We start from the raw sequence: 24638 nt of genomic DNA, 5'->3' as shown, positions 1-24638 counted from the left end.
ATTAATTTTTATGTTAAACTATAGTGAAATACACAAATTAAAAAAATATTATAATGGAAGAAGTGGTCATTAATATAATTTAAGAAAACTGTGATGTGAGCACTGAAAGCAAAACCTTCTAAAATATCCACTATTACCGTAATAATGTTTAATACTGTTTAATTGAATGATAAAGGTATGAATTCTGCAGGTAAGTGAAAATGTAGCCATGTTACTTCTAGAAAAATATGACAACAAAAGAAAAAAGTGTACATCCTCTTACAGATTTAATGTCCTGGGATAATTTTGGATAATCAGCTATATACCTACAAGATTACAGAGCTGTAGGCCAGTTAGTTTTGTCTTAACAATTTTTCCAGGAAAGATTGCTTGTTGCTTTTAATTGCGTCACCACAAAATATGCAAAATAAAAATGGATGATGGAATTGTTTATAAAAAGGGGGATGAACCATGCCTAATTCTTTCCCCCACATAAAACCATCACTTCTTAAAAGCAGGAAGTGGGAAAACAGGTCATTCTTCTACTTCAAATTATGTCATCATTGGACACACATTACTTGCATAAAAGAGATATTATGCTTTTGTAAGTATTTGAGATAAAAGAGATATAGGCAAAATGACACATTTAATGAATTATTATTACAAAACTCAGTCAACTGAACAGTTAAAATGTATCACAAATGTCATTGACTGGCGCCGATGGTTGATACGCATTGCTGCCAGCATCCTAGTATCTTCTTAAAATGTATGATGTTCCAGGTAGCACAGGTTTTTGCAGTTCCACTGGTGTTATTGCAGGAAGCTGCAATTCCTTGATGTATTTTATAAAATTCTTGGACATAGTATCAAGTGCCCTGACGACAATGGGTATCACTGTTTCATGTTTCATCCATAATCACATAGTTTCAATGGTCAGATTGCAATATTTCATGGTTTTTTTTTGTTATTGTTATAATATCAAGATCCCTAATCTGGGGTTTTGAACTGAAAATCTTATACTTACAGTGAGAGCACAGCCTATAGCAATGCTAGCTAAGGAACTATGATAATCGAAGTCAAAAGTCATTTTTCTTCTCTATTTTGCATTTGTCAGACTGTGCCTAAAATATTGCAACCAGTTCTCAATACCACAATTAGGATAGGCTCTGAGAAACTGGAGCATATCAAGAAAGAAACTGAGACAAAGAAGGGGCTGGTGGCGAGGGTCTTATTAGGGATGCACATGGAGGCACTGAGTATTTATTGAGTATCCTATGACTATCGCTAAGTGTGAGTATGATTTCTGATGAATGCATTTTTATGATGACTATGATCATGATTTATCACTTACAGCTTTTGTGTACATTGAGAGCTTATGCAAGACAATTTCCTTGTGTGTCCAATCACCCTTGGCCAATAAAGAATCCAATTCAATTCAATTCAAATTCTATTCTATTCTATTCTACGATTTTTGAACAGGTATAATATAGAAGAGCTGAAGAACTGTTCATAATTGTTGCAGAAAAACCAAAAGAGTTATGAGGAAGTAGATCTCAGTTGGACATCAGGAAAAAATTCCTAACAATAAACACAGACTGCTTTGGGAAGAGGCAGGATCTTTTATACTGGCAAGGATTTAAACAGGTTAGATAGCCATCTGTCAGGGATGCTACAGCAGTGGATTCCTGCAGTGAGTGGGAAGAGGGACTAAATAATGTTGAAGGCCTCTTTCACCTATGATTCTATGTCCCATACATTTGAAGGGTACAGGGTTAGGAAAGTTGTAGTAGTAGCGTGTGAAAAACGAAGGAGTGCAAGTCAACATATGTTATACTATCTGGAAAGCGGACAAACTCAAATATTACAACCATCTGTTTCCTTTTGGAAAACACAGCAGATACAAATTAACTTTGACTTTCACTAACATCCATTGTCCTGAACAGCACTGCAGAGAATCAATGGCAAACCTGGGGATAGGCAGAACCAAAGCCTACATTTATCTTTTTTATAGTAATGTTATTAAAAATTACAATTAAAAGATAAAAACTACTACCAAGAAAAATAAAATAAAAATAGAAAGTGCAGAAAAGAAGAATAAAAATAAAAAATACAGAAAAAAAGAATATAGTGAACAAAGAAATGACTTCCTTTTTCATCACAAGTATGAACAACTTTAGTAACTTATCTTCTTATCTTAAAACATAATAAAGTATTTCTTCTTCCCATATTTTTTTTATTTATATCACACCTTTATTATTTTTACACACAACTCAAGGCAGCAAACATATCTAACATACCTCCCCCCTTCTATTTTCCCTACAGCAACCCTGTATGGTGGATTGGACTGAGAGTGAGTGACTGGACCAAAGTCACCAAAATGGCTTTCATATCTCATGTCTTACCTAGATATACATCCTTAAAGCTTTCTCATTCAGTTCTAATCAGCAAAAATCCCTTAAAGATTACCAGAAATAACAACATGTTTATTTTAACCATGATCAAATAACTTAATTCTATATTTCTTCCCTTTATTTTAACAATCTTGGTCTTTAATCCCTTCAAATAATGTTCTAGTACTTGGATTTCCTTTCATTTTTCCTTTGCTCCTTTTCACAAAATACTTCAGTTTTAAAAGGTCTCCCAATATAAGAAAGTTATCAAAGTCATTCTTTTGATGTATTATTTGTGTATCCCTTTTCATTATTAAGACATCAGCCAGTTTTCTTTTTGATGACAGTATCTTTTTCTATACCATTCTTGTACCCTGTCATTTTAAAATCCATTTTCAGATCAGTCTCAGTCTTGTTTTTATTTTTTTAAAGACACTCAAGAGGCAAACCCACTTAAAATTAACTTCTGGGTTCTCTGTTCAAAAAATACCCCTCAATATGTCCAATGATAAAATATTTTGCTGCATTTAAGCATTCTTCTCTTTTAATTGTAATAATTAGTTTCTTCTGGTTCCCTCTAGTATCCAACCTTCTTATCCTATCATTTTTTTTAAAAGTAAATGCAAACAAAGCCATTTTTGCATGGGAAGGATTCTTATAATTAATTTCAAAATCTTATTTCAAATCCATCTGGATCATTCTCTTTTTGTAATGTTCCAAAACCAAAACTCAAATTACCCTTTTGCTGTTTATTCTCAAAGAATAAAAAATTAAGTCCTTAAAACTTGTATTAAAACTTTTATACAAGGATTGAAAGAAACTCACACAGTGATGTAATATCCATCAATCCAAAGCAGTTAACAAAGCCATTTTTGAAAACGACTAGAAAAGAAGTATGCAACCCAGTGTCCTTTTGAAAGTACCAATAGTGGCTTGTGCAAAAAGGAGAGCTATTCCTTCATCTCCCAGAGCTGAAATCCACTAGAGACTGCTATGTTGCAGTCTCCTTATGAGAAATAACTGTGTGGAGAATGTGTAGACATTCTCAAGTCCTCTCTTGTCCAGAGAAGAATTATAAACAGCCAGTCCTGTGGTTCTTGGCTGTACTTTTAGCAGAGCTATCCTCAGTTTGCCATGCCTTCCCCGAAAGTTCCCAAGGCCTACACTTGTCAAATGTAAAGTCTATTAAAAAGACTTTAAAAAATTTAGCTAATTATACACCACTTACTTGAACAGCCATCCAACTAATATCACTGTAACCTTGGTGGTGCCAAAAACTGATACAAAACTGAAACAAAACACACAAAAACCCCATTGTCATCTTTTTCTTAAGAACTTGAAATGTTGGTCTTGTGAGACACATCTTCTATTTTTACACTTCCACCATACTTTGAATCTAGATAAAAATAACTGCAAAAGCAAACTGATAAAATCCGTCACTTAGTTTCTCACTGTGGTCAACCAGATGCCTCTGGGAAGCCCACAAGCAAAATGTAATTGCAAAAACTTTCTTCAATTTATTATTCACCAGAAACGTACATTCAAAAGCACACAACCTATGGATTTCAAGAATCTGCAAATTTTGTTCTAAACCAGTATGGTCCTGGATTAGTGTATTATGAAAACTCAGCCACTGCAGTACATAGACAATTATTTATGAAAGAGATGGACAACTTTTGAAAGTTGCTAATAATATTAAACTTTTGAGATTTCCTGCTTTCTAGCTAATCTAAATCTCCCGGCACAGCAGAACAGCTGATGGTCGGAGGAAAAAAAAAAAGGAAAAATAGCAACTTAGCAGGCAAGTTTGCCAGGTAAGGAGTGAGTGGGTGGGAGGGTTCCCACAGGTCATGTGGGCAGCTCAGCCTTGTGTCCCTGCGCAGCCTGGATTAATTGCTTAGCGGGGATGCTCTGGGGGTCACATTTCTCTGCAGACCACCAACATTTTCTCGCGGACTACCAGTAGGTCACAGACCACCAGTTGGCGACCACTGATCTAGATAGTTCTTATTTTTTTGTCCCCTATTCAATGAGTTATCCAATCATCTACTGGGTAAAATCAGAACTCCCTTCCCCCATCCACCCAGTTCTGGTTTTATTAATTGAATGTACCAGTATGTACACATGGGATTGTAAAAGGAAAAAAATCTTAGCAGATGCTTTTATACTGCTGTTGTTCCTCAACAGAGGTTATTTTAGTTTTAGGACTAGGTCCCTATTTATCTACATCAATTCCAAAATAATCTTCAAGTTTGCTGATGGAGTCTTGTACAGCTCCTTTGGGAAATACAGAGGGAGGAGGAATGGAATCTGGGACCTTCCACACCCAACGCTGATGCTCTACAACTTTACATAGTTTGTCCTGCAATCAGGGAATACATTTTCTTACAGATAGTAACCTCCTGCCTACACTCAACAAGTCAGTTTCCCAAGTTTTCATTGAAAATCCAGCTTCCCAGTTGTGTCACTAGAGCTATGGATTCTCTGGTCATCTTACTGTTTGTGTAACAATGGTGGGATTCAAAAAATTTTTACTACTGGTTCTGTGGGAATGGCTTGGTGGGCGTGAAATGGCTTGGTAGGTGTAGCAGGGAAAGGATACTGTAAAATCTCAATTCCCACCACACTCCAGGAAGGATACTATAAAATTGTCTCATTCCCTCCCATTCTCATTCCCTCTCCACCCCACTAACCTGCTTTCCAGCTTTTGTGCAGAGCAACAAAAAAAGACGCAGACGATCAGCTGGGACTTGGAAGGCAAAGAATAGATGGGGGCGGAGCCAGTCAGAGGTGGTATTCTGAAATACTCAAAATTTCTGCTACCGGTTCTCCAGAATTGGTCAGAACCTGCTGAATACCACCTCTTTATAAGCATGTGCAAATTATTTCTATTCCAATTCTTTTAGATTCAAACATCCATTTTGAGAAAAAAGAACTGTTCAAGATGGTTCTGAGCAGTTCTAGAAGACTATCAAGCTTTAAAAGCTCTATTTCTATTTCCAGAATGCTCAAGATGTTTTCCATAGCAGTGTTGTGGTGTAACCTGCTTTTCCTGCCCTTTAGTTAAAAGATCTACATTATAAGTGCATATTTCGTGAAGGAAGAAATAGCTAATGCAAAATTATACTTGTAGGCACCTGTGGGTTACAGGGTACCGACAAGGAAATTCTCAGCATTATAAAAATAGGATATACATTTAAGATTTGTGGACTGAGGATTTGGCATGAAGGCAATTTAACTTGTTTTGAACTAAATGTGTCTTTAATTACCAACCAACGTCACACTAAGTCCCAAACTGGAAGCTTTTATTTAGCATTACATTATTAAGAATATCATATAAATTCGCCTATGTCACTTCAACAATAGCACTGTAAAAACTATGAGAAAAACACGATACAGGAAAAATTTCCAGAGTTCAGTATTAAATATCTGCTTCTTTATATCCTCTTGTTCAATGCAGTAATCCTAGTTCTCAGCACCCGATGTTCATCGTTTCAACAATCCTGTCAATTAGGTAAGGCTAAGAGGCACTAGAAACAATATCTACTCCAAGGTCACTCATTGAGCTTCATGGTTCAACGGAGATTTGAACCTGGATTACATCAGCCCCTTTACCACAAAATAATAAAAGTTTACACACTGTACTATCCATATTCTGTTGGATTATGACCTGAACCTACAATGTTGTTCACACAACATGAATCAAAATAAGTCACTTTTTGATTATAATGATATGTGAACTAGACAGGAATCCTGAAATGAAACAAAACTATATGCACAACTTCCTCTTTATCAGGCTGTACATTAACAGAATCTTGCAAATATGAAGATACAAATTTTACCAGTTTGATTAATTAGGATAGGTGCTTCCTAAGATTTTTCCTTCTGACCATTAAGCCACTTCATGGGGCTACTTTTTCTTTTGTGTTTCCTAGGCAGCATCTCTTCCTCTCACTCTCCAAGGTCATCCACACCTTACTTTGTTGTTTTGAGCCATGAGGTATCGTTCTACTATAAAATAGAACTGTGTGATATAGTTAAACCAGGAGTGGATGATTCAGAAGTAATGGTACTGAAATATTTAAATAGCTTTTAAGCTGCATCTAGTATAGTCATACCAAGCTTCATAATCCAAGTCAAGATTGTAAAATAATGTTTATGGACGAAGTCAGTGTAATTTGTATTTCTGGTATAAAGAAACAGTGAATCAGTTACCAACGAGTGGCTATGAAATTGTTAAACTTTGTTTCAAAGTCAAATGAATACACACAATTATTTCTTCCCACAGAATAACTGAAGAGTTATCCTAATTGATTCTCTGTACCCTTATTATTGCCAAGTTATTAGCTTTTAAACATTGGAAAGACAAATTTATGGCATCAATTACCCGGTGGAGTGAAGAGAGGAAGTTACTTGCATCTTGTGAATGAAATGCCTATAGATGCTGATTATGCATGGACAATTACAGTGAAATATGGTTATCTGTTATTGAAATGGTTATATAAAATATATCTTAATATGCATAAGAATCCTATTTATCTTGTTACTATTGCATTTTTTATTTCTGTTTTAATTTTTCCTCTTATTTTTTTCCTCTCTGTTCTGTTTTATTAAATAATACACCCACACTCACACCATAAAAGTATAGAGTTGGAAACAGGGGTAGGATTCAACTGGTTGTTATGATTCTCGTTAGTTCAGAGAATCAGTAAATTGGGCCCCTGGCTGCCCCCCCACCACTTCTCTGCTCCCTGCCCAGTCAGTCCTTCTCGCGCATGCATGACATTGCGCACATGCACGACAATCACTGACTACATTCTTCCCTACCCACCCTGCTCCGCCCCTCCTTATCTCAGCCATGAGCCATCACTGCCTGCAGTCTGTATTCGTCTGCCTGCCAGCCATCGCTGTCTGCCTTTTGCCATGATCTCCCTAGGTGAGTGAGGCTCTCAAGCCCTGGTCTACATGCCTCTGCCGCCACGAGCCCCAGTTAAGTCCCAACTCCTGGGCCAGCCTAGGCTGCCACCACCACACTACCGCTGCTGCCCTCGTCACCACCACAAGTCCTGGTTGAATCCTAACTCCCAGACCGCTACCCTCAGCATTCATAGCCTAGCTAGCTTCCCCCCAGCCATCTCTGTCTGGCTTGCTTAGCTGCCAGCGCTGCAGCTCCATCCCATGCAGCACTCGCAGTCTAGCAAGCTTCCCCCCCACCCCCGAACCGTCCTGGCTGTCTGGCTTGCTTAGCAGCCAGCACCATGGTATGCGGCACTTGCAGCCTAGCAAGCTGCCCGCCAATTGTCCCCAGCCTCCAGTTTACCTGACTTGCTGGTGACAGAGAAGAAGGTGAGCCAGGGCTACCTGTCACTGCTTGGGTCCCCACCAGCCTGCATCTCGTCCCCCACCTGTATTCTCCGCAGCTGCTGGGCCTTGCCTGCTGGAGCAGGGGGGGTGACCAGGGAGCATAAGGCTATGCCACCCAGCCTGCATGACCTCTTTGTCTGCCGCCCCTTCCCTCTGCCAGGGGCGATGCGTGCGGTGTAGCTTCATGCTTCCTGGTTGCCTCCCGTACTCGGCTAAAATCCGCCTCTCCCCAGCAGCCGTGAGCCCCAGCAGCTGCAGAGAATCTGAGCAGGAGACAAGATGTGGGCTGGTGGGGAGCCAAGTAGTGACGACTCTGCTCTGGTTGGCTCACCTTTCCCTTTGCCACCAGACCCGGGAGGAAGGTAAGTTTTCAGGCAGTCAGGTGAGGCTGCAGCAAACACCTTGCTTGAAGTTCCCAGCCGGGCTCTTTCCTTTCCCCAAAAGGGGGAGGGGAGGAAGTCCCGCCCGCGGCCCCTTTGTTGGACCCAGAAGCCTTGCCTGCTGGCTTTTCTGGGCAATGAGGGACTGGGCATGAATGGGGACAATCACACCCATTCTCTGGGACTCTGGGAGACTGGCCAGGAAGAACCCTCATCACAAGTGATGCTGCTGGGGAGTACTTTGTTGGAAAAGTGTATGTGTGTGTGTGCTTTTTTTCAGGTGGGTCTCCTAGCTTTAAGAGGAGACAGGGAAGGAGGAAGGGAAGGGATGGAGGGAAAGGGGAGAAAGAAAGAAAGAAAGAAAGAAAGAAAGAAAGAAAGAAAGAAAGAAAGAAAGAAAGAAAGAAAGAAAGAAAGAAAGAAAGAAAGAAAGAAAGAAAGAAAGAAAGAAAGAAAGAAAGAAAGAAAGGGAGGGAGGGAAAGAGAGAAAGAGAAAGAGAGAGGGGGGAAATGGGAGAAAGGAAGAAAAGGGATAGACGAAGAGAGGGGAAATGGAAGGAAGGAAGGAAGGAAGGGAAAGTGAATGAGATATATGGATGGATAGATAGATACATGGAAGGAGGGAGGAAGGGAGAGAGAGAGAGAGAGAGAGAGAGAGAAAAGGGGAAGGAAGGACACAAACCCTGGCTTCAGAAGACTCTTTGAAACAGCACAATAATCTAGAGCTGGCCTGAACGGGATCTCGGAGGTCATCTTCTAGTCCAAGCCCCTGCTCCAACAGGAGATCCTTACAGAATCATAGAATAGCAGGGTTAGAAGGGTGTGTGCGTGTGTGTGTGTGCACACACACACACACACACATGGCTGTCAAAATACCAAAAACAGGTCAAGTAGCTCTGGGGAGGTCAGTCATAAATTAATGGCAACAGGCCATTAAGCAAGGACCACTTGTATTTGGTTTGCCAGTCACATGGCCGCCTGACCGCACCCACCCAGTCACATGACCACCAAACCACACCTACCTGGTCACGTGACCACCAAGCCACACACACAAATTAAGTCACACTGACAGAACAGGTTGTTAAAAAATTTGAATCCCACTCCTGGTTGGAAGATGCAATTTAACAGCAACAACACTTAAGACTTATATGCAGTGCTTTACAGCCCTCTCTAAATGGTTTAGAGTCAGCATCTTGCCCCCAACAATCTGGGTCTTCATTTTACCGACCTCAAAAAGATGAAAGGCTGAGTCAACTTTGTGCTGGTGAGATTTGAACTCCTAGCAGTCAGCAGAATTAGCCTGAAATATAGCATTCTAACCACTGTGCCACCACAGCTCTTAATTTAATTTAAGACAGAAATAGAAACTCCCTGTTTAGGACAACAGTCCACATTCCCTAATACTTGGTTGTCTCCTCTGCTCAAACACAAACATTGAAAGCAACCTCTCCAGCTCCCTTAGCCAGTGTTAAACTGCCATCACTCTAGGAAGTGTTTTGTAACATTTAGTATAATATGATTTCTTGTGCATTTAGTCCATCTCACCCCCAAAGGTGCTTTTTCAAGAAAGTCCAGTTGCCTCTTGAAAAAGCACTTGAGACAACCATGACCTGGATGACAGAAAATCTCCATAGACATTTAGTCTATGCTGTCTCTTCATTACCTCCAGATCCTTAGAAAGTCCTACTGATGACCACACCCAGTTGACTTATCTCAAAGATGAACATGCCAAGTTGTCCCAATTGCTTTGTAAAACTCAGATTGTCTTTTGTCATCCTTGCCTTGCCGTTTTCTGCACCTGCTCTAGTTTCTCTGAATCTTTTATAAAATATGGTGTCTAGTATTTGAGATGGTAGATGAATAATACTGAATAAAACAGAACGATCATTTCCTGTGATTTACAAACTAGACGTCAATTGATGCAGCCTCAAATTGCATTTGCCCTTTCAGCAACCATGTCACACTGCTGACTCATATTTAGTTTGTAATCAACTATAATTCCAAGCTCTCTTACACAAGTACTTTGATTTCTTTTTTCTTATATGAAGAACTTTGTATTTGTCTCTGTTAAATTTCATTCTGTTCCCCCCCCCCCCAACCATTTCTCTAAATTGTCAAGTTCATTTTGAATCTTATTTCTGTTTTCTTGGGCACTGGATATCCAACCCAATTTTGTATTATCTGTAAAATCTGATACACAATCTTTATACTTCTTATCCATTGTTATCCTTACTGAGCAGCTGGTACGATTGTTTACCTTTCTTCCTTTTCTTTTGAATGTATCTGAAAATCTTTTTGTTGTTCTTTAATCCTTCATTAATCTAGCCTCGTTCTTTCTTGACCCTAACTTTCTAAGTCTTGAGAGCCCTTTGTGGGTGGCCTTGCTATTCTTTCTGCTTCCTATGTGATTTTTTTTTTTTGCTTTCATACCTTCAATAATCTTTTACCTTCTTCCCCTCCCCCTTCGTTGGAAAAGATTGCAAATATGCTTTCACAACCTCCTTTTCAGAAATTCCCATGCATCTCGGGCTTCTTTTTCTACCAGTTTCTTTTTGTATGGATTGAATTACAATCTGCTTTCTTGAACCTCAAGGCATATGTATAACTACACTCATCTTCAGTTTCGGTTTCCTTTAAACATCCCAGTAATAAATCATTGCATTTATTCAAAGTTACTTCTATTTGCTATTGATTGGTTAGATTTGGGGACTGCCTGACTCCAAAATGTGTCTGGGCAGCGCAGAATATCTAGCATAATATATATCTGTAATTTAAAACAAACATGACTATTTGAACTAGATAAGCGATATCCAGAAAAAAAATTGATAGGCTTTAAATTGCTAAAATAAAGGAAAATCCTACTTGCAATGTAGATAATATGGCATAACTTTATTCTAGCTTGTTAAATCCACTTTGTTCAAGAAATTAGCTTCTTTTAAGTTGTTGGCTCTGAGACCATAACCAGGGTAGCTACCTCCTGCTTGGATTATAACAAATTTTTGGCAAACAATATGCCACTTATGCATATAGTAATACAAAGGCTGTATAATGCATGCCATGTTCCCAGATACATTTTGGTATCATTTATGTATGAATGTTTGAAGATACAGTGAAATCTGAAAATCCAGTGTTTTACATATAAATTCGTAACACTGGATTCTCAAGTCAGTGAGCAAACTGTAAATTATGTTGGGGTCAATTCACCCATCACATTCCAACACTATTGTGCTATTCACTGTCACATAGTCTTAATGAATTTGCCTTACTAAAACTTAATGTACCACGTCCATCAAGGGAGTAGACTATATTTAGGTACCAAACTAGAAGCCAAGAAAATATATACAAAGTAAGTATTCATACACTACAATAAAATCACGTATAATGCAACAGAAATCTGGGGTTTTGCCTAACAGTATGAGGACACTTTTGCAGATGAAACTTTCTATATTATAAGGCTGTTGTATTTCAGCTGATATATGATAGCCTCTTTGTCTTCCATTAACTTAATTGTGTTATATAATTTTATTTATAGTAGAAGTCTTTGGATATTTATATATTAATGAAGCTTTATTAAAATTTGGCCATTAAACTCCAATTTGATTACTAAGTAGATGACTCAAAAGAGGTGCAAGTATAATAATCTGCAATTTTTTGAGGACAGAGGCCCTCTTTTTAAAAAACTAATGTTTAGCATCTGAAGATACCAGAAGACTTCAGCTCAGTGAGGTTGGAAAATTATAGGGTCCTTTTTCTTTTCTTTCCATTCTTGAAAAAGGAAAGTGGTGAATTTTAAATCTGAAATGGATGCATTTTGCCTTTTAAAAATGTATTCATGTCCTCCTTTATTCTTGCTAAAAATGGGAGGGGGGTTGAACTGCTGAAATGTAGCTATTTCACTATCAAAATTCAGCAACGGAGTCCAGATGTGCTGTCACGTTCTCATGGGTTCATAGACCACGCAGCCGTTGAGTTAGAAACAAATAAAAGGACACACAAATTTTTGATGTGTGTATAAGGAGTCAAACGAATCAACAGTAAATTCATTTTACATTTTGGCATTAGACAACTTATTTACTTGCCAGTCACATCACCAAAAATCCATATGAGGCTTGATCTAGAAAAAAAATAGTAGTCTTAGAGGCATAATACAGGTAGCCCTGGACTTACAACTACAATTGAGCCCAAAATTTCTGTTGTTAAGTGAAACATTTGTTACCTGAGTTTTGGCCCCATTTTATGTCCTTTCTTGCCACAGTTGTTATGTTAGTAACCTGGCTGAAGTCAATCTGACTTCCCCATTGACTTTGCTTGTTAGAAGGTCGGAAAAAGGTGGAACTTCAACTGTTATAAATATGAACCAACTGCCAAGCATCTGAATTTTCACCACATGATTATGGGTATGCTGCAGAGGTCCTAACTGTAAAAAATGATCATAAGTCACATTTTTCACTGCCGTTGTAACTTTGAATGGTCATTAAATGAACTGCTGTAAAGTCGAGGACTACCTGTGTCTGTTTTACTTTTATTTTCAAGACAAATTTCTGTATTAAATCCTCTAAGGACATTGCCAGGTTTTTTTTCAATCATAATACAAGAGAATCAATTCAAATACAACTTATATAATTATAAGTGGAAACACTATTCATTCTCAAGGAATCAAATTGCCTCTCAAATTTCAGCTAGAAGTAAAATATTTTCCTGACAGATATTTTTACCCTTGACTCTACACAAAAATAATGCCAAGAAGTCACTAATAGTTATGACAAGCACATAACATTTGAATACAAACTGCAAAAAGGTGAAATAAAGCACTATCATAATGACACTCAAATTAAAATGCCCACATCTATTTTTCTCACAACAGAGGAGTTCTCCACATCTACAATTGCACATGGACATAATATGCAATTAAGCTGTAATCTTGCAGGAGTTTATTTCTATCATCTTTAGTTAGGAACTTGTTGATGGATCCCGTCAATGTTAATCAGATGTCAAAAGCAGAAAGGACATTCTGGGAATCGGTAAAATGCTGTCTACTGAAAGATACAAAACTAGTGCCACAATTTGATGTTTTTACCTATTCCTGCTCCAACTGAAGACAATCAGCTTCCTAAGGATAGTTAAAAGCAAATTAAATGTTTAATTGCATCCAACTATTATTGTTATAGGCATATGCATACTGTAATATGCCTGTTGTTACTATTTAGAAAAAAGGAAATGACCTAATCTTGCTTTTTTTTTAAAAAAAAATCCCCTTTCTTCAACCTGAGGAATTTCCCTATGTATGATTAACTTTTAGCCAACAATTTAAAGCATTACTTGCTTAATGTTTTAGAAATGAAAGTTCAATTGCAGAACTGGGATGTTGTTTGGATATCAATTTCTTATTGCCCAATAAAGTTTTGTTGTTTTAAGCATTGCTGTTTATTCTACATATTCTTGGATTTTTTATTACCCAAAAGAGACCAATAATGGTATAGATGAAGACTGGTATAAAGTATCTAATGAAGCCGGTACAACAGACTGATCAGTGATCTAGAAAGGTGTGAAGTATTCTTATATATAAGACCACAATTGAGCCTCAAATTTACATTGCTAAGCAAGACAGCTGTTAAATGAGAGTTTTGCTCCATTTTATGAGGTTTCTTGCCACAGTTGTTAAATGAATCATTGCAAGTTACTAAGTAAGTAATATAGTTGTTTCTGCACTGATTTTGCTTGTCAGAAGGTCACAAAAGGTTACATGATCCCGGAACACTGCAGCTGTCATAAATACATGCCAGTTGCCAAGCATCTGAATTTTGATCATGTGACCATGGAGATTGTGCCATAAGTGTGAAAAACTGTCGTAAGTCACTTTATTCAGTGCCACTGGAACTTCAGACGATCACTGAATAAATGGTTATAAGTCAAGGATTATCTGTAACATATAATCTTGAATATTTTTTTTCAGTGAGAAAGCATAGTTAATACTGGTATGCGTTATTTTTTATTTATGAGACTAAATATGAAGTTTAATAAATGGAGCTTCAAATGGAAGCAAAAGTAGTGGAGCTGATAAATAACTGGCAAACCACTGTTTTTCTAGCTAGATTTCAAGAGATAAAGTTGCAACTCATGGGAAGACCAGTTTGTCAGCAAAAATCCTATAAGATGGGCTGAATGTAGACATGTAATGACCCTTAACATGTATAGCAAGGATTCTGTTTCTTTTAAATGTGGAAATTTGTAGCACGCTCAGAATTTATCCAATGGATAAAGAAATTGATTTACTTTATCAGATATTATGAAATAAGTAGCACCTTAAGAAGTCCACTTAACATTCTCTATGCTGAGTGTTTGATAACTTTAATGTAAGCTAACATGTAAATCTTGATTAGTGATGTAATTATGTGCCATCAAGATAGTGCCAACTGTTAGTGATCAGATAGTCTCCACAATTGTATGTCCCTAACCTAATCTTTCAGATCTTCCAACAGCATATCCACTGCCAGCATCAAGAATATGAATATTCTTTCAGTCTTGCTTTTTCAGTTTAAATTTTGCTTCCGTGGGAGATATTGTGAAAACCACTGCCTGCATGTTTTGATGGCCTCTGAATATTAATTCTTACTTCGCCATGTGCTAGTCTGCACTTTTTGACTTATTATTTTATTCTTGATCATCAGTCCTAAGAGGCAGAAGCTGTCCACCACTTCATCGCTTCACTGCCAATTCTAAGGCTGAGTAATAGTAGTAGTAGTAGTAGTAGTAGTAGTAGTAGTAGACGTAGTGTCATCAGTACAGTACAAATTATTGATGCATCTTTCTTCAATTTTAAATCATGTTCATTTTCTTCTAATCCAACATTCAGGCTATTTGGAAGTGATTTCACTCTATGGTTCCTGGCTTTCATCCTATATGACCTACCTGTCACATCTTTGCTGGTCCTAAGCTGAATTGCTTTGAATGCCAAGTCAACTTGTACCACCTTGCCCTCACTCATAACCTTATCACAGATAAGGATTCCAACTTGGCATGTATCACTGAGTCCTGGCTGAGTTCAGAAGGGCATATACCCCGCTTGGAGCTGTGTTCACCTGGGTTTTAAACTCAGTATCAAATGAAAACCCAGGGAAGGTAGGATTATCAACCATGAGTCTCTAAGGCTCTCAAACTCACACTTCCACATAAAACAAGATATGTGCCAGAGGTTTAGCCCTAGATAACTGTTGCATTTGCTGCTGATATATATATAGGTAGTCTTTGACTTATGACCACAAATGAGCCCAAAATTTATGTTGCTAAGTAAGACATTTTTAAAGTAAGTATTGCCCTATTTTACTTGTTGTTCTTGCTGCAGTGGTTAAGGGAATCACTGCAGTTGTTGAGTTAGTCACCTGGTTGTTAAGTGAATCTGGCTTCTCCATTGACTATGCTTGTCAGAAGGTTGCAAAAGTTGATCGCCAAGACGCTGGGACATTGCAACCATTGTAAATGTGAACCAGTTACCAAGCATCTGAATTTTGATTAGATGACCATGTGGATGCTGCAACAGTCGTGTGAAAAATGGTCATAAGTCATTTTTTTTCAGTGCCACTGTAACTTTGAATGGTCACTAAACGATTTGCTGCAAGTATTGCCCTCCTCTTCCAGCAGTATCATAGCCTGAGCTTCTGGATTTTGTCACAGAGTTAATCATGGAATTCTTGCTTTTAGGGCAGAGGGTTTCAACTGACTTCTAGATGAGCAACCTACATATGGAGAACGCTGGAAGCAGCAGAATTTTTAGACCTGTACAAGTCAGGTTTCAGGCCAGGATTCAGAACTAAAATAGCTTTAGTCATGCATATTTAGTGTATTAGGGTGGAAATAGTCCATCTATTCTTGTTGTGGAAATAATGCTTCCTCTTTTTTTCTTCATGATTAGTTCCAGAACAATCCTACCAAGTTTGAGTGATTGTGAATACTGGGGTTCCTCAAAGCTGTGGAATTTCTATCTATATTCTTGGACAGGATGGAATTTCCCATTCAAGAGTGATACATGATTGGGGGGGAGGGTTGTTTCTTGCTGAAAAGCAGGTACTAGTGGCAGCTGTGGCCAAGGGAGCCTTTGTACAGCTTCATCATGTATGACAATTGGACTCCTTCCTGGGTTGGAGGCCTTTCTGACAATCATTCATGCCCTAATAACCTCACAGGCTCAGCTACTGAAATATATTCTACATGGGACTATGCTTGAAAATCACTCAGAAGCTTCAATGAGTCCAGAATGTAATGATGTGGAAAGTGATAGGCAAGTTTTGGTATGTCCATGTGGCACTCATGCTTCACAAGTTGTACTACTGGTCAGTATGTTTCTGAGTGCAGATCAAGATGCTGATAACTAAAGCCATACCTGGCACAGGGTCAGGTTATGTGATGGACTACTTAACCCCATGGTTTCTGCTGACAGAGCTGGGGTACTTGGGTTTTGATTAAATGCTGCATTTACTGGAACCTAGGAAGTGTGTGTTTTCTGCCATGGCACCTGAATAAGGTCCCCTTCCCTGAAATCTATCTGGCTCCCACTCTGTTGGCATTAAGTTAGGCCTTGAAGTCCTGGTTGCTGTCCTAGGCCTAAATGGATATAACCTTTGTAAAATGTCTATTTTTTTTAAATAGAGCAACCAGATGTTTTTGGTTTAGTATGTTGTGAGCTACCCTAAGTTAGATGGACTTTAAATTGAATTAAATAAATAAAATTAAATAAAGGCTTGCAAGAAAATGTAAGTTGAAATTGTATAATAAACAGGCAACCAAATGTACAATATTTATCCATTAAAATGACACTAACAACATAAATCTTTTTCTAAATAGTACTGAGTTAGGCTTTCTTTAAAACAATTTTTGACTGTGCTAAAAACTACCAAGAACTCAGGGGACAAGGAAGGGCACAATCAGTAAAGCTTTGATTGCTGAATGAAATATCCAGACAAATTTCCATTCAGGGGGTAATTTTTAAAATACTTTCGGTCTTAAGGATTAAAGTATCAAATTGTGCCCAAAAGCAAAGAAGCAATCAACATAACTAAGGCAGGCACTAGTCACAATGATCGAATATATTATTTTCCATGTACCAAGTCCTTGCTTCATCCTATCATCGCGAAATAAAGAGATAATGACGTGATGATACTGAGATTAATAAGAACAAACAATACCAAGTTGGAAGAACAATCTGTTTGATCTGCTACAATGCAGCTTTCAGAGTTTTAATAACTCTGAAATGACTGTTCAGAATATTTCCGGTCATATAGATTCTTCCACTTGAGCCACTTGATTTATCCAACCTGAAAAGTAGTTGATAAGTGAAGAAGGCTAATGGCCATTGTTATTATCTGGGTGTCTGGAGCAAAATCTTGTTTAAAAAGCTTACAATGGACATCTGATTGTTAAAGGGAACCCAAAACAAGATCAACAATCAGTCCTGAAATAGCACAGTGCTTTCATTTTATCAGGATAAACATTTAACTCACTTATTCTCTTTGCATTCTTCACCATGTTATATGGTGATTTTACGCTGATTTGGTAAGCATGGGAAGAAATGACAGCTCAACAAAAAGCAAACAAGAGAGTAAGTCCTTCCCATTCAGCTAAAGCACAAATAAACAGATACTGTAAAATTGAGATTTTTCTGAAGTATAAATATGTACACCAAATTAGGCTACATAAAGAATTCATGTATGGAATAAAATAAGGATTTTTTTCAAATGTCCTTCAGATATATTAAAGTACTTAGAATGACATCCTTGGATCACAGAACTTGCTATTATCAAAACCAATTTAATAATACTTAAATAAATTATTTAGAGCAGTATTTCTCAATCTCAGCAACTAAGATATATGGACTTCAAATCTCAGAATTCCCCAATAAGCAAGCTGCTGAGATTGACAAACATGGTTTAAAGAATAGGTTCACAATACTTCGTGCACTAAAGCATTATGAGGGAAAATACCTCTTTTTTGCTCTCCTTGTTTTGTTCAACCTCGATGTCAATAGGGTTATTCCCATTTGCTTCTTCGATTTCATCTTCACTGAAAATAAATAAGACAAGGGAAAATTATTTCTCTGTCAAGATTGTCAGAAGTTCCCAGGTAGATACAACTTTTTAAAAAACCTACATTTTATTGTTTATTGCATAATTTCCCTTCTTACATATTTCTACATATAAAAATAAAAAGTGTGATCAAAATAAGTATCCAGAGAAGTTCAAACTGAGGGTATGATGTTGACATCTAATTTAAGGTGATGTAATAATAAAATGAGAGCAACTTTGTGTAATGGCTATAACCTTCAGGCTAGAAACTGAAAGACCGTGAGTTCTAAGCCTTGCCTTGTGCACAAAGCCACCTGGGTGATCTTGGACCAGTGATTTTCTATCAGCCCTAGGAAGGAAACAATGGAAAACCACTTCTGAAAAACTTTGCCAAGAAAAATGCAAAGACTTGTCTAGGCAGTCTTTGAGGATTGGACACAACTGAAAGTAAGAAAAACAATTAAAAAATGGAAGCACAAATGATAAGTTAAGCGACACTCTGAAAATTTTACAATAAATAGCATAATTTTTTGAATGACCACCTATTCTATTATATATTGGAAAAAATATAAAAGTGCTGAAAAGCCTATTGCTCAAGTGTTGATTCAAAACAGAAGATATCAGTCTCCAACAACTAATAGTTGCTTTTATTATCTATTAGTTTTTACTTTTATAAAAACGTTTCCTTGTACTACTACTTCACAAGCTTCTGAGGGTTTTTTTTTCCAAAGGGATGTGTCAAGTAGACATAAACACCCCAATACTCTGTACTTTATCTCCTTAAATAAATGGAATACAAAAGTTCAGCACAACTATTGCTATTGTAACTACTAAAAGTCTTTCAAATCTAGCAGTCTATAAATCTAATAAAACAAAGAACAAGAAAACAAAATGAATAAATGTCTTCCTGTGGAATGGCCTATTTATTAAAATCACATATGCTCTCTTCTTGATTTTTATAAATGTCAGATTATACCTGCTAGGGAGCATATGCTCAGCAATATGCCCAGCTATGCGTATGTGTTTCTTTTGGCTGAGAAAAATATATTTGGTTAATAATAAGTAAGAAATAATAGTCCATTTTCAGGAAAAGGAAACTACTGAATCTGAGAGGACAAGTAGCCTGATTGAAGTATTTTATTTATTTAGATTTTTAATCTGCTGTATATGGATTTTTAATCTGCTGTATATGGAGGATTAATAACCATTTTAAAACTGTCACTACCACAAAATAAATTGCTATTTTAAGCATTGCACTTGGATAATTATACCAGATCATAGTATGACCGCATATGGCTGAAAAATAGGAGCTTAGCAAATAACTATAACAAAATGGGACTATCATTATCTTCACCATTGTCATCATCATATCATCCTGCTTATCCAGCTAGTGCAAAATCTTGCCACAAGTCTACTGTGAGCATACTTTATGTAATGCCAACAATATTATATAGAGAGATTGCTATAATGTGTCTGATGAAAGAACTACCAAGGCTGAACTTACCACATGGTCAGGTCTGAAGTTCTGATATTAACCCATAAGATCCTACAGAACTGAGGATCAGGATCAAGCATTTTCCTATAATTATAATTAATTAGAATATAGTATGAATCAATCCATACCAGGGGATACTTCTAGAACACGGGTGTCAAATTCGATTGCATCACGTCACATATCGTAACATGTGACTTTTTTGCCTTTGAAGTACCGGGGTGTGCCTGGCCTGCATGTGACGTATCTGGCCCACAGGCCACCAATTTGACAAGCCTGTTCTAGAACTTACATTTGCTATTTTTCTATCGAAAGGTTGCTTATAATTTCCAATGGAAAGTATTGGCAGCTATTACTAAGACATGTTGCAGTATGTTTCTGCCCAACCACTGTATATTTGGAGGTATTTATTTGTTATTCAATAAAGAATGAAGCCTTTTTGTTGTGGTATCTAGTCTATTGAAAACTATCGTCACCCCATTCATAGAAATAAAGCTTGAATTAACATTATTACAATTTAGTTACATGTTTAAAATATTTATGTTCAATCTGACATTTAATAGAATGGAATTCTTTATTGGGCAAGTGTGATTGGACACACAAGGAATTGTCTTGGTGCAAATGCTCTCAGTGTGCATAAAAGAAAAGATACATTCATAAAGAGTCAAGAATCATAAGATACAACACTTAATAATAGTCATAAGGCACAATAAGCAATCAAATCATACTAGGAAAAAGTAAATATAAATCGTAAGATTACAAGTGACAAAGTTACAATCATAGTCACAAGTGGGAGGGGATGGATGATAAGGAGTAATGAGAAGATTAATAGTAATAGTAATGCAGACTTTGTAAATAGTCCGACAGTGTTGAGGGAAATATTTGTTTAGCAGAGTGATGACAATCTCATTTGATTATACTGTTTATTACTTATTATGAACTCTTGTATTGTTTTACAGATTGTATCTATGAATTTGCATGTATATATTTTAATATAATACATATACAAGTTAACTTGCTGACCAGAATTTTTTCTGTTTGTAGATTGGGTTATTTCCCAATGAAATCAGTAAATTTCAAAAGCATTTGTTTCTTATCAAGTTCAGAAAAATCTAGTGAGCACATTCTAGATATAATTCCTGGCATATTGATTTGAAGCAGTGTTTCTCAACCTTGGGAATTTGAAGATGTATGCACTTCAATTCCCAGAAGCAAATATTTTCTGGTTTCCAGGATTAAGAAACGTTATTTTAAAGGATCTAATAATCCTTGACTTTTGATTGTCAGTGTCCTACCTAAAGAATCAGAACAGACAACACTGGGCTAAAAAGACCAATAATCTAATCTGATATAAAGGAGCTTTCCATGAGACCAAATTTGACTTTAAAATACAAATAATAGGTGTTATACACAAACATGCTAGCTAGTCAAACCTCTAGAATTTACTAACACTAGTGTGTGTTTAAAATAATAAATTATTATAACCCTTGCTAGTTTTTGCTGATTACACTGAGATTAATGTGATTAATTGACTATTTCAATTCACTAACAGCTTCAATTAAAGAAATGTTGTGAATATTGTGAACTTTTTGTGAACTTTGTGAACTATTGTGAACTATATTGTGAACTTTTCAGAGATGGCACACTAAACATTTTCAGGGATGCCTCAAAATCTGAGAAGATGCAGCACTTGTCTAGGTTAATTTAATCTTTATCATGAACTGTATTTTACATTAAAATTATATATATTCTCTCTGTGGGACAGCTCTTCTATCCTAGATATACTGTTGAAGGGAACATTCATAAACATAAGAAATATAACAGCTCTATTTGTAATATACATGTATGGTTCAGATTCAATGAACAGGCACACCTTTCCAACAACCCATGAAATTAAAAAGATTTTGCAGAAGCCTATATGATAGTTACCTGCAGTTAATCTTTTTTATAATTGCATAACCTACAATATTTGTTTTTGCTACTGCTGCTCTTTTAAAGCTCTTATTTAGATTTTCAGTCCAATTTATGACTCATACAGCAGTGGTTAAGAAGGAAATAGTTAAAGGTTAAGCTTAACTAATATTAGTTTTCATAAATGTACAATTTATCACCACTTCTCCCTATCTTATTTCATCACTGAACTAATTTAACAATTTATTCTAATTTATTTATTTTAAAAAATGGGCCTAATTTTTAATTGCAAAATACACAGGAGAAGAAAGGATAGATGGGCAGAAAATACTGGATTATTTCTTAGTAGAAGAGATGAAGAAAATATGAAATTCCAAAGAAGGCACATGTAATTTCAGTTTTGGAAGTGATGTTCAACATTAATTTTATTTAGACTGCATATCTGGGGCAAAATTAATACTTTAAAAACAAATAATACTGATATTTGTGACAGCGCTCTTGTATTTTTCAAGCAGAAAATTCCCATTATCAAAGAATTTAACATTTAAATTTATATGGTACATTATATTTTTTCTCACCTTAATAAAATAGCATGTTTTGAATTTTGGGCCATTCTGGAATCTATATTTTGCACTTTAATGAGAAAAAGAATGTTCATCATATAACTAGCTAAGTGCCCAAGATGGGACTTGAACTCATGGTCTCCTGGTTCTAGCCTGATGCCTTAACTACTATACCAAACTGGCACAGATATAAAATAATCAGCTTATAAAGGAGGCACGGAATAATAAACTAGCATTTCCAGTACATGAACATAATGGAAGATCATTTTATATACCATATTTCTACAGAATAATTAATGAAACAAAAAGTATTATTTTGCTTCTACTGCATATCTGTGTCTTTTTAGAAAAAAGTCAGCTCATTCTTAAGGATATGATACTCTGGTACCCTTTCACATCCTGATTCTACTTTGCAAGTATTCAGATTTTGTTGTTTCTTATGTTCTTTTGAATTACATACTAACAGTTTGGAATCAAAGAGGACAACAATGGAAATCCATATCACAGATTCTATGATCACTGAATAATTCATATTAATGTATCACTTATATAATTTATTTGCTGCCCATCACACTGTGGGGCTACTCTGGGTGGTATACAACAATAAAGAGGGGGGGGGGGAGATGATAAAAATGTAAAAATAACAATAGTAATGGAATGAAACAATAAAAATAAATGTGAAAGTACAATAATATGACATTTAAAAGATGAAAGGGGAGCAGGAAGGGCAGCTGGGAGAGGTGGGATCAGTCCAGCAGCTACCTCCAATGATGTATTCCCCCACTGGGCCCCCAGGCCATCCGGCAGAGCCAGGTCTTCAGGCCAGGGAGGCAGGAAGTTCCAGAGGGAACATAGTGTTATATATAAAATATTGTGCAGGACTCAGAAAATTTGAACAATCATTTTCTGACCAGGATTTCTGCTTGTAGGATTATTTTCAAATTTATTAGAGCATGTATGTAAGTTTGTGTGTGTTAATATACTAACTCTATATATTAATGAAAGACAGTGTAGTATTGTGAATAAGGTTCTAGATTGAGACTGGGGAAACACATGTTCTAGTCCACTCTTGGCACTTGGTGATTCTGGGCCAGTCACTCACAAGCAGCCATAGACTGTGAAATTGAATAACATCTATGAACTGCACTAAATCAGCATGGGCCATCACAATCTATGAAGAGGCCGTTATCTTGGTGATAATTTACATGTTTAGTTTCATTTTTTCTATTGTGCAGTAAACATTTAGGTAAATTAACTGCATAATGTGATGTAAAACTGTAAAGCTAAACTTCATTTAGTACATCAAGGTATACTTTATGGGCTTCTCTCTCTTCCTTTGAATAAAATAAATACATTAAAAATGATAAAATTTTAAAGGGAAAGTTTCATGTATTTCTGCTTGGAAATGGATTATAAAAACAGCTGTGTAATCCTTATGATTGCCACCACAATGAAGAAGGTGAAATGAACTCATACGTATGCAGGATTATATTCTATCTGAGTGGACAATCAATGTCCCAATTCCATTCTTGGTTATTACTCACATTGTAATTGCAGAGCTATGTCTTCAAACTGCATATTTCATCAATTGCTGCTATTGCAAGGGTGATGGGCAGTATAGAAATATGATAAATAAATATATAGTCATTTTTCTTTGGACCAAGTTGCCTCCTCAAGAGCAACTTGAAGAACCTGAAGAGTGACTGGCTATAAAGTAAAAATCAAGAACTTTTTAGACAAACAAGAGTTTTTGTTTGTACAGTCTGGATGAATTTAGATTACTTGTATATTTACAGTTGTGCTCATAAGTTTACATATCCTGACAGAATTTATGATTTCTTGGCCATTTTTCAGAGCGTATGAGTGATAACACAAAAACTTTTATTTTACTCATGGTTAGTGGTTGGTTGAAACCATGTATTATCAATCAACTGTGTTTACTCTTTTTAAATCATAATAACAGAAACTATCCAAATGACCCTGATCAAAAGTTTACATACCCCAGTTCTTAATAGTGTATTGCCCCCTTTAACATCAATGACAGCTTGAAGTCTTTTGTGGTATGTGTGGATGAGGCTCTTTATCTTCTCAGATGGTAAACCTGCCCATTCTTCCTGGCAAAAAGCCTCCAGTTCCTGTAAATTCTTGGCTGTCTTGCATGAACTGCATGTTTTGAGATCTCCCCCGAGTGGCTCAATGATATTGAGGTCAGGAGACTGAGGCGGCCACTCCAGAACCTTCACTTTATTCTGCTGTAGCCAATGACAGGTCAACTTGACCTTGTGTTTAGGATCACTGTCATGTTGGAATGTCCAAGTACATCCCATGCGTTTCTTCCGGGCTGATGCATGCAAATTTTCCTCCAGTATCCTTTGATAACATACTGCATTCATCTTGCCATCAATTCTGACCAAATTTCCTGTGCCTTTGTAGCTCACACATCCCCAAAACATCAACAATCCACCTCCATATTTCACAGTAGGAATAGCGTACTTTTCATCATA

At 36.7% G+C, this 24638-nt stretch overlaps 1 protein-coding gene across 4 annotated transcripts in view; it reads right to left on the bottom strand.

Moving 5' to 3' along the window:
* RCOR1 (REST corepressor 1) overlaps positions 1-24638 on the bottom strand; it is a 168595-nt gene that overhangs the window by 12714 nt on the left and 131243 nt on the right. For all 4 annotated transcript variants that reach the window (XM_026698538.2, XM_026698539.2, XM_026698540.2 and 1 more), the window contains exon 7: positions 18088-18166. In XM_026698538.2, the coding sequence (XP_026554323.1) occupies positions 18088-18166 (79 nt within the window). The remainder of the gene's footprint in view (positions 1-18087; positions 18167-24638) is intronic.

The sequence above is a fragment of the Pseudonaja textilis genome, chromosome 1 (assembly GCF_049901715.1).
Source record: "Pseudonaja textilis isolate UNSWEBS1 chromosome 1, rPseTex1.2, whole genome shotgun sequence".
NCBI classification, from domain to species: Eukaryota; Metazoa; Chordata; class Lepidosauria; order Squamata; family Elapidae; genus Pseudonaja; species Pseudonaja textilis.
This window is presented reverse-complemented; position numbering and strand designations above follow the sequence as displayed.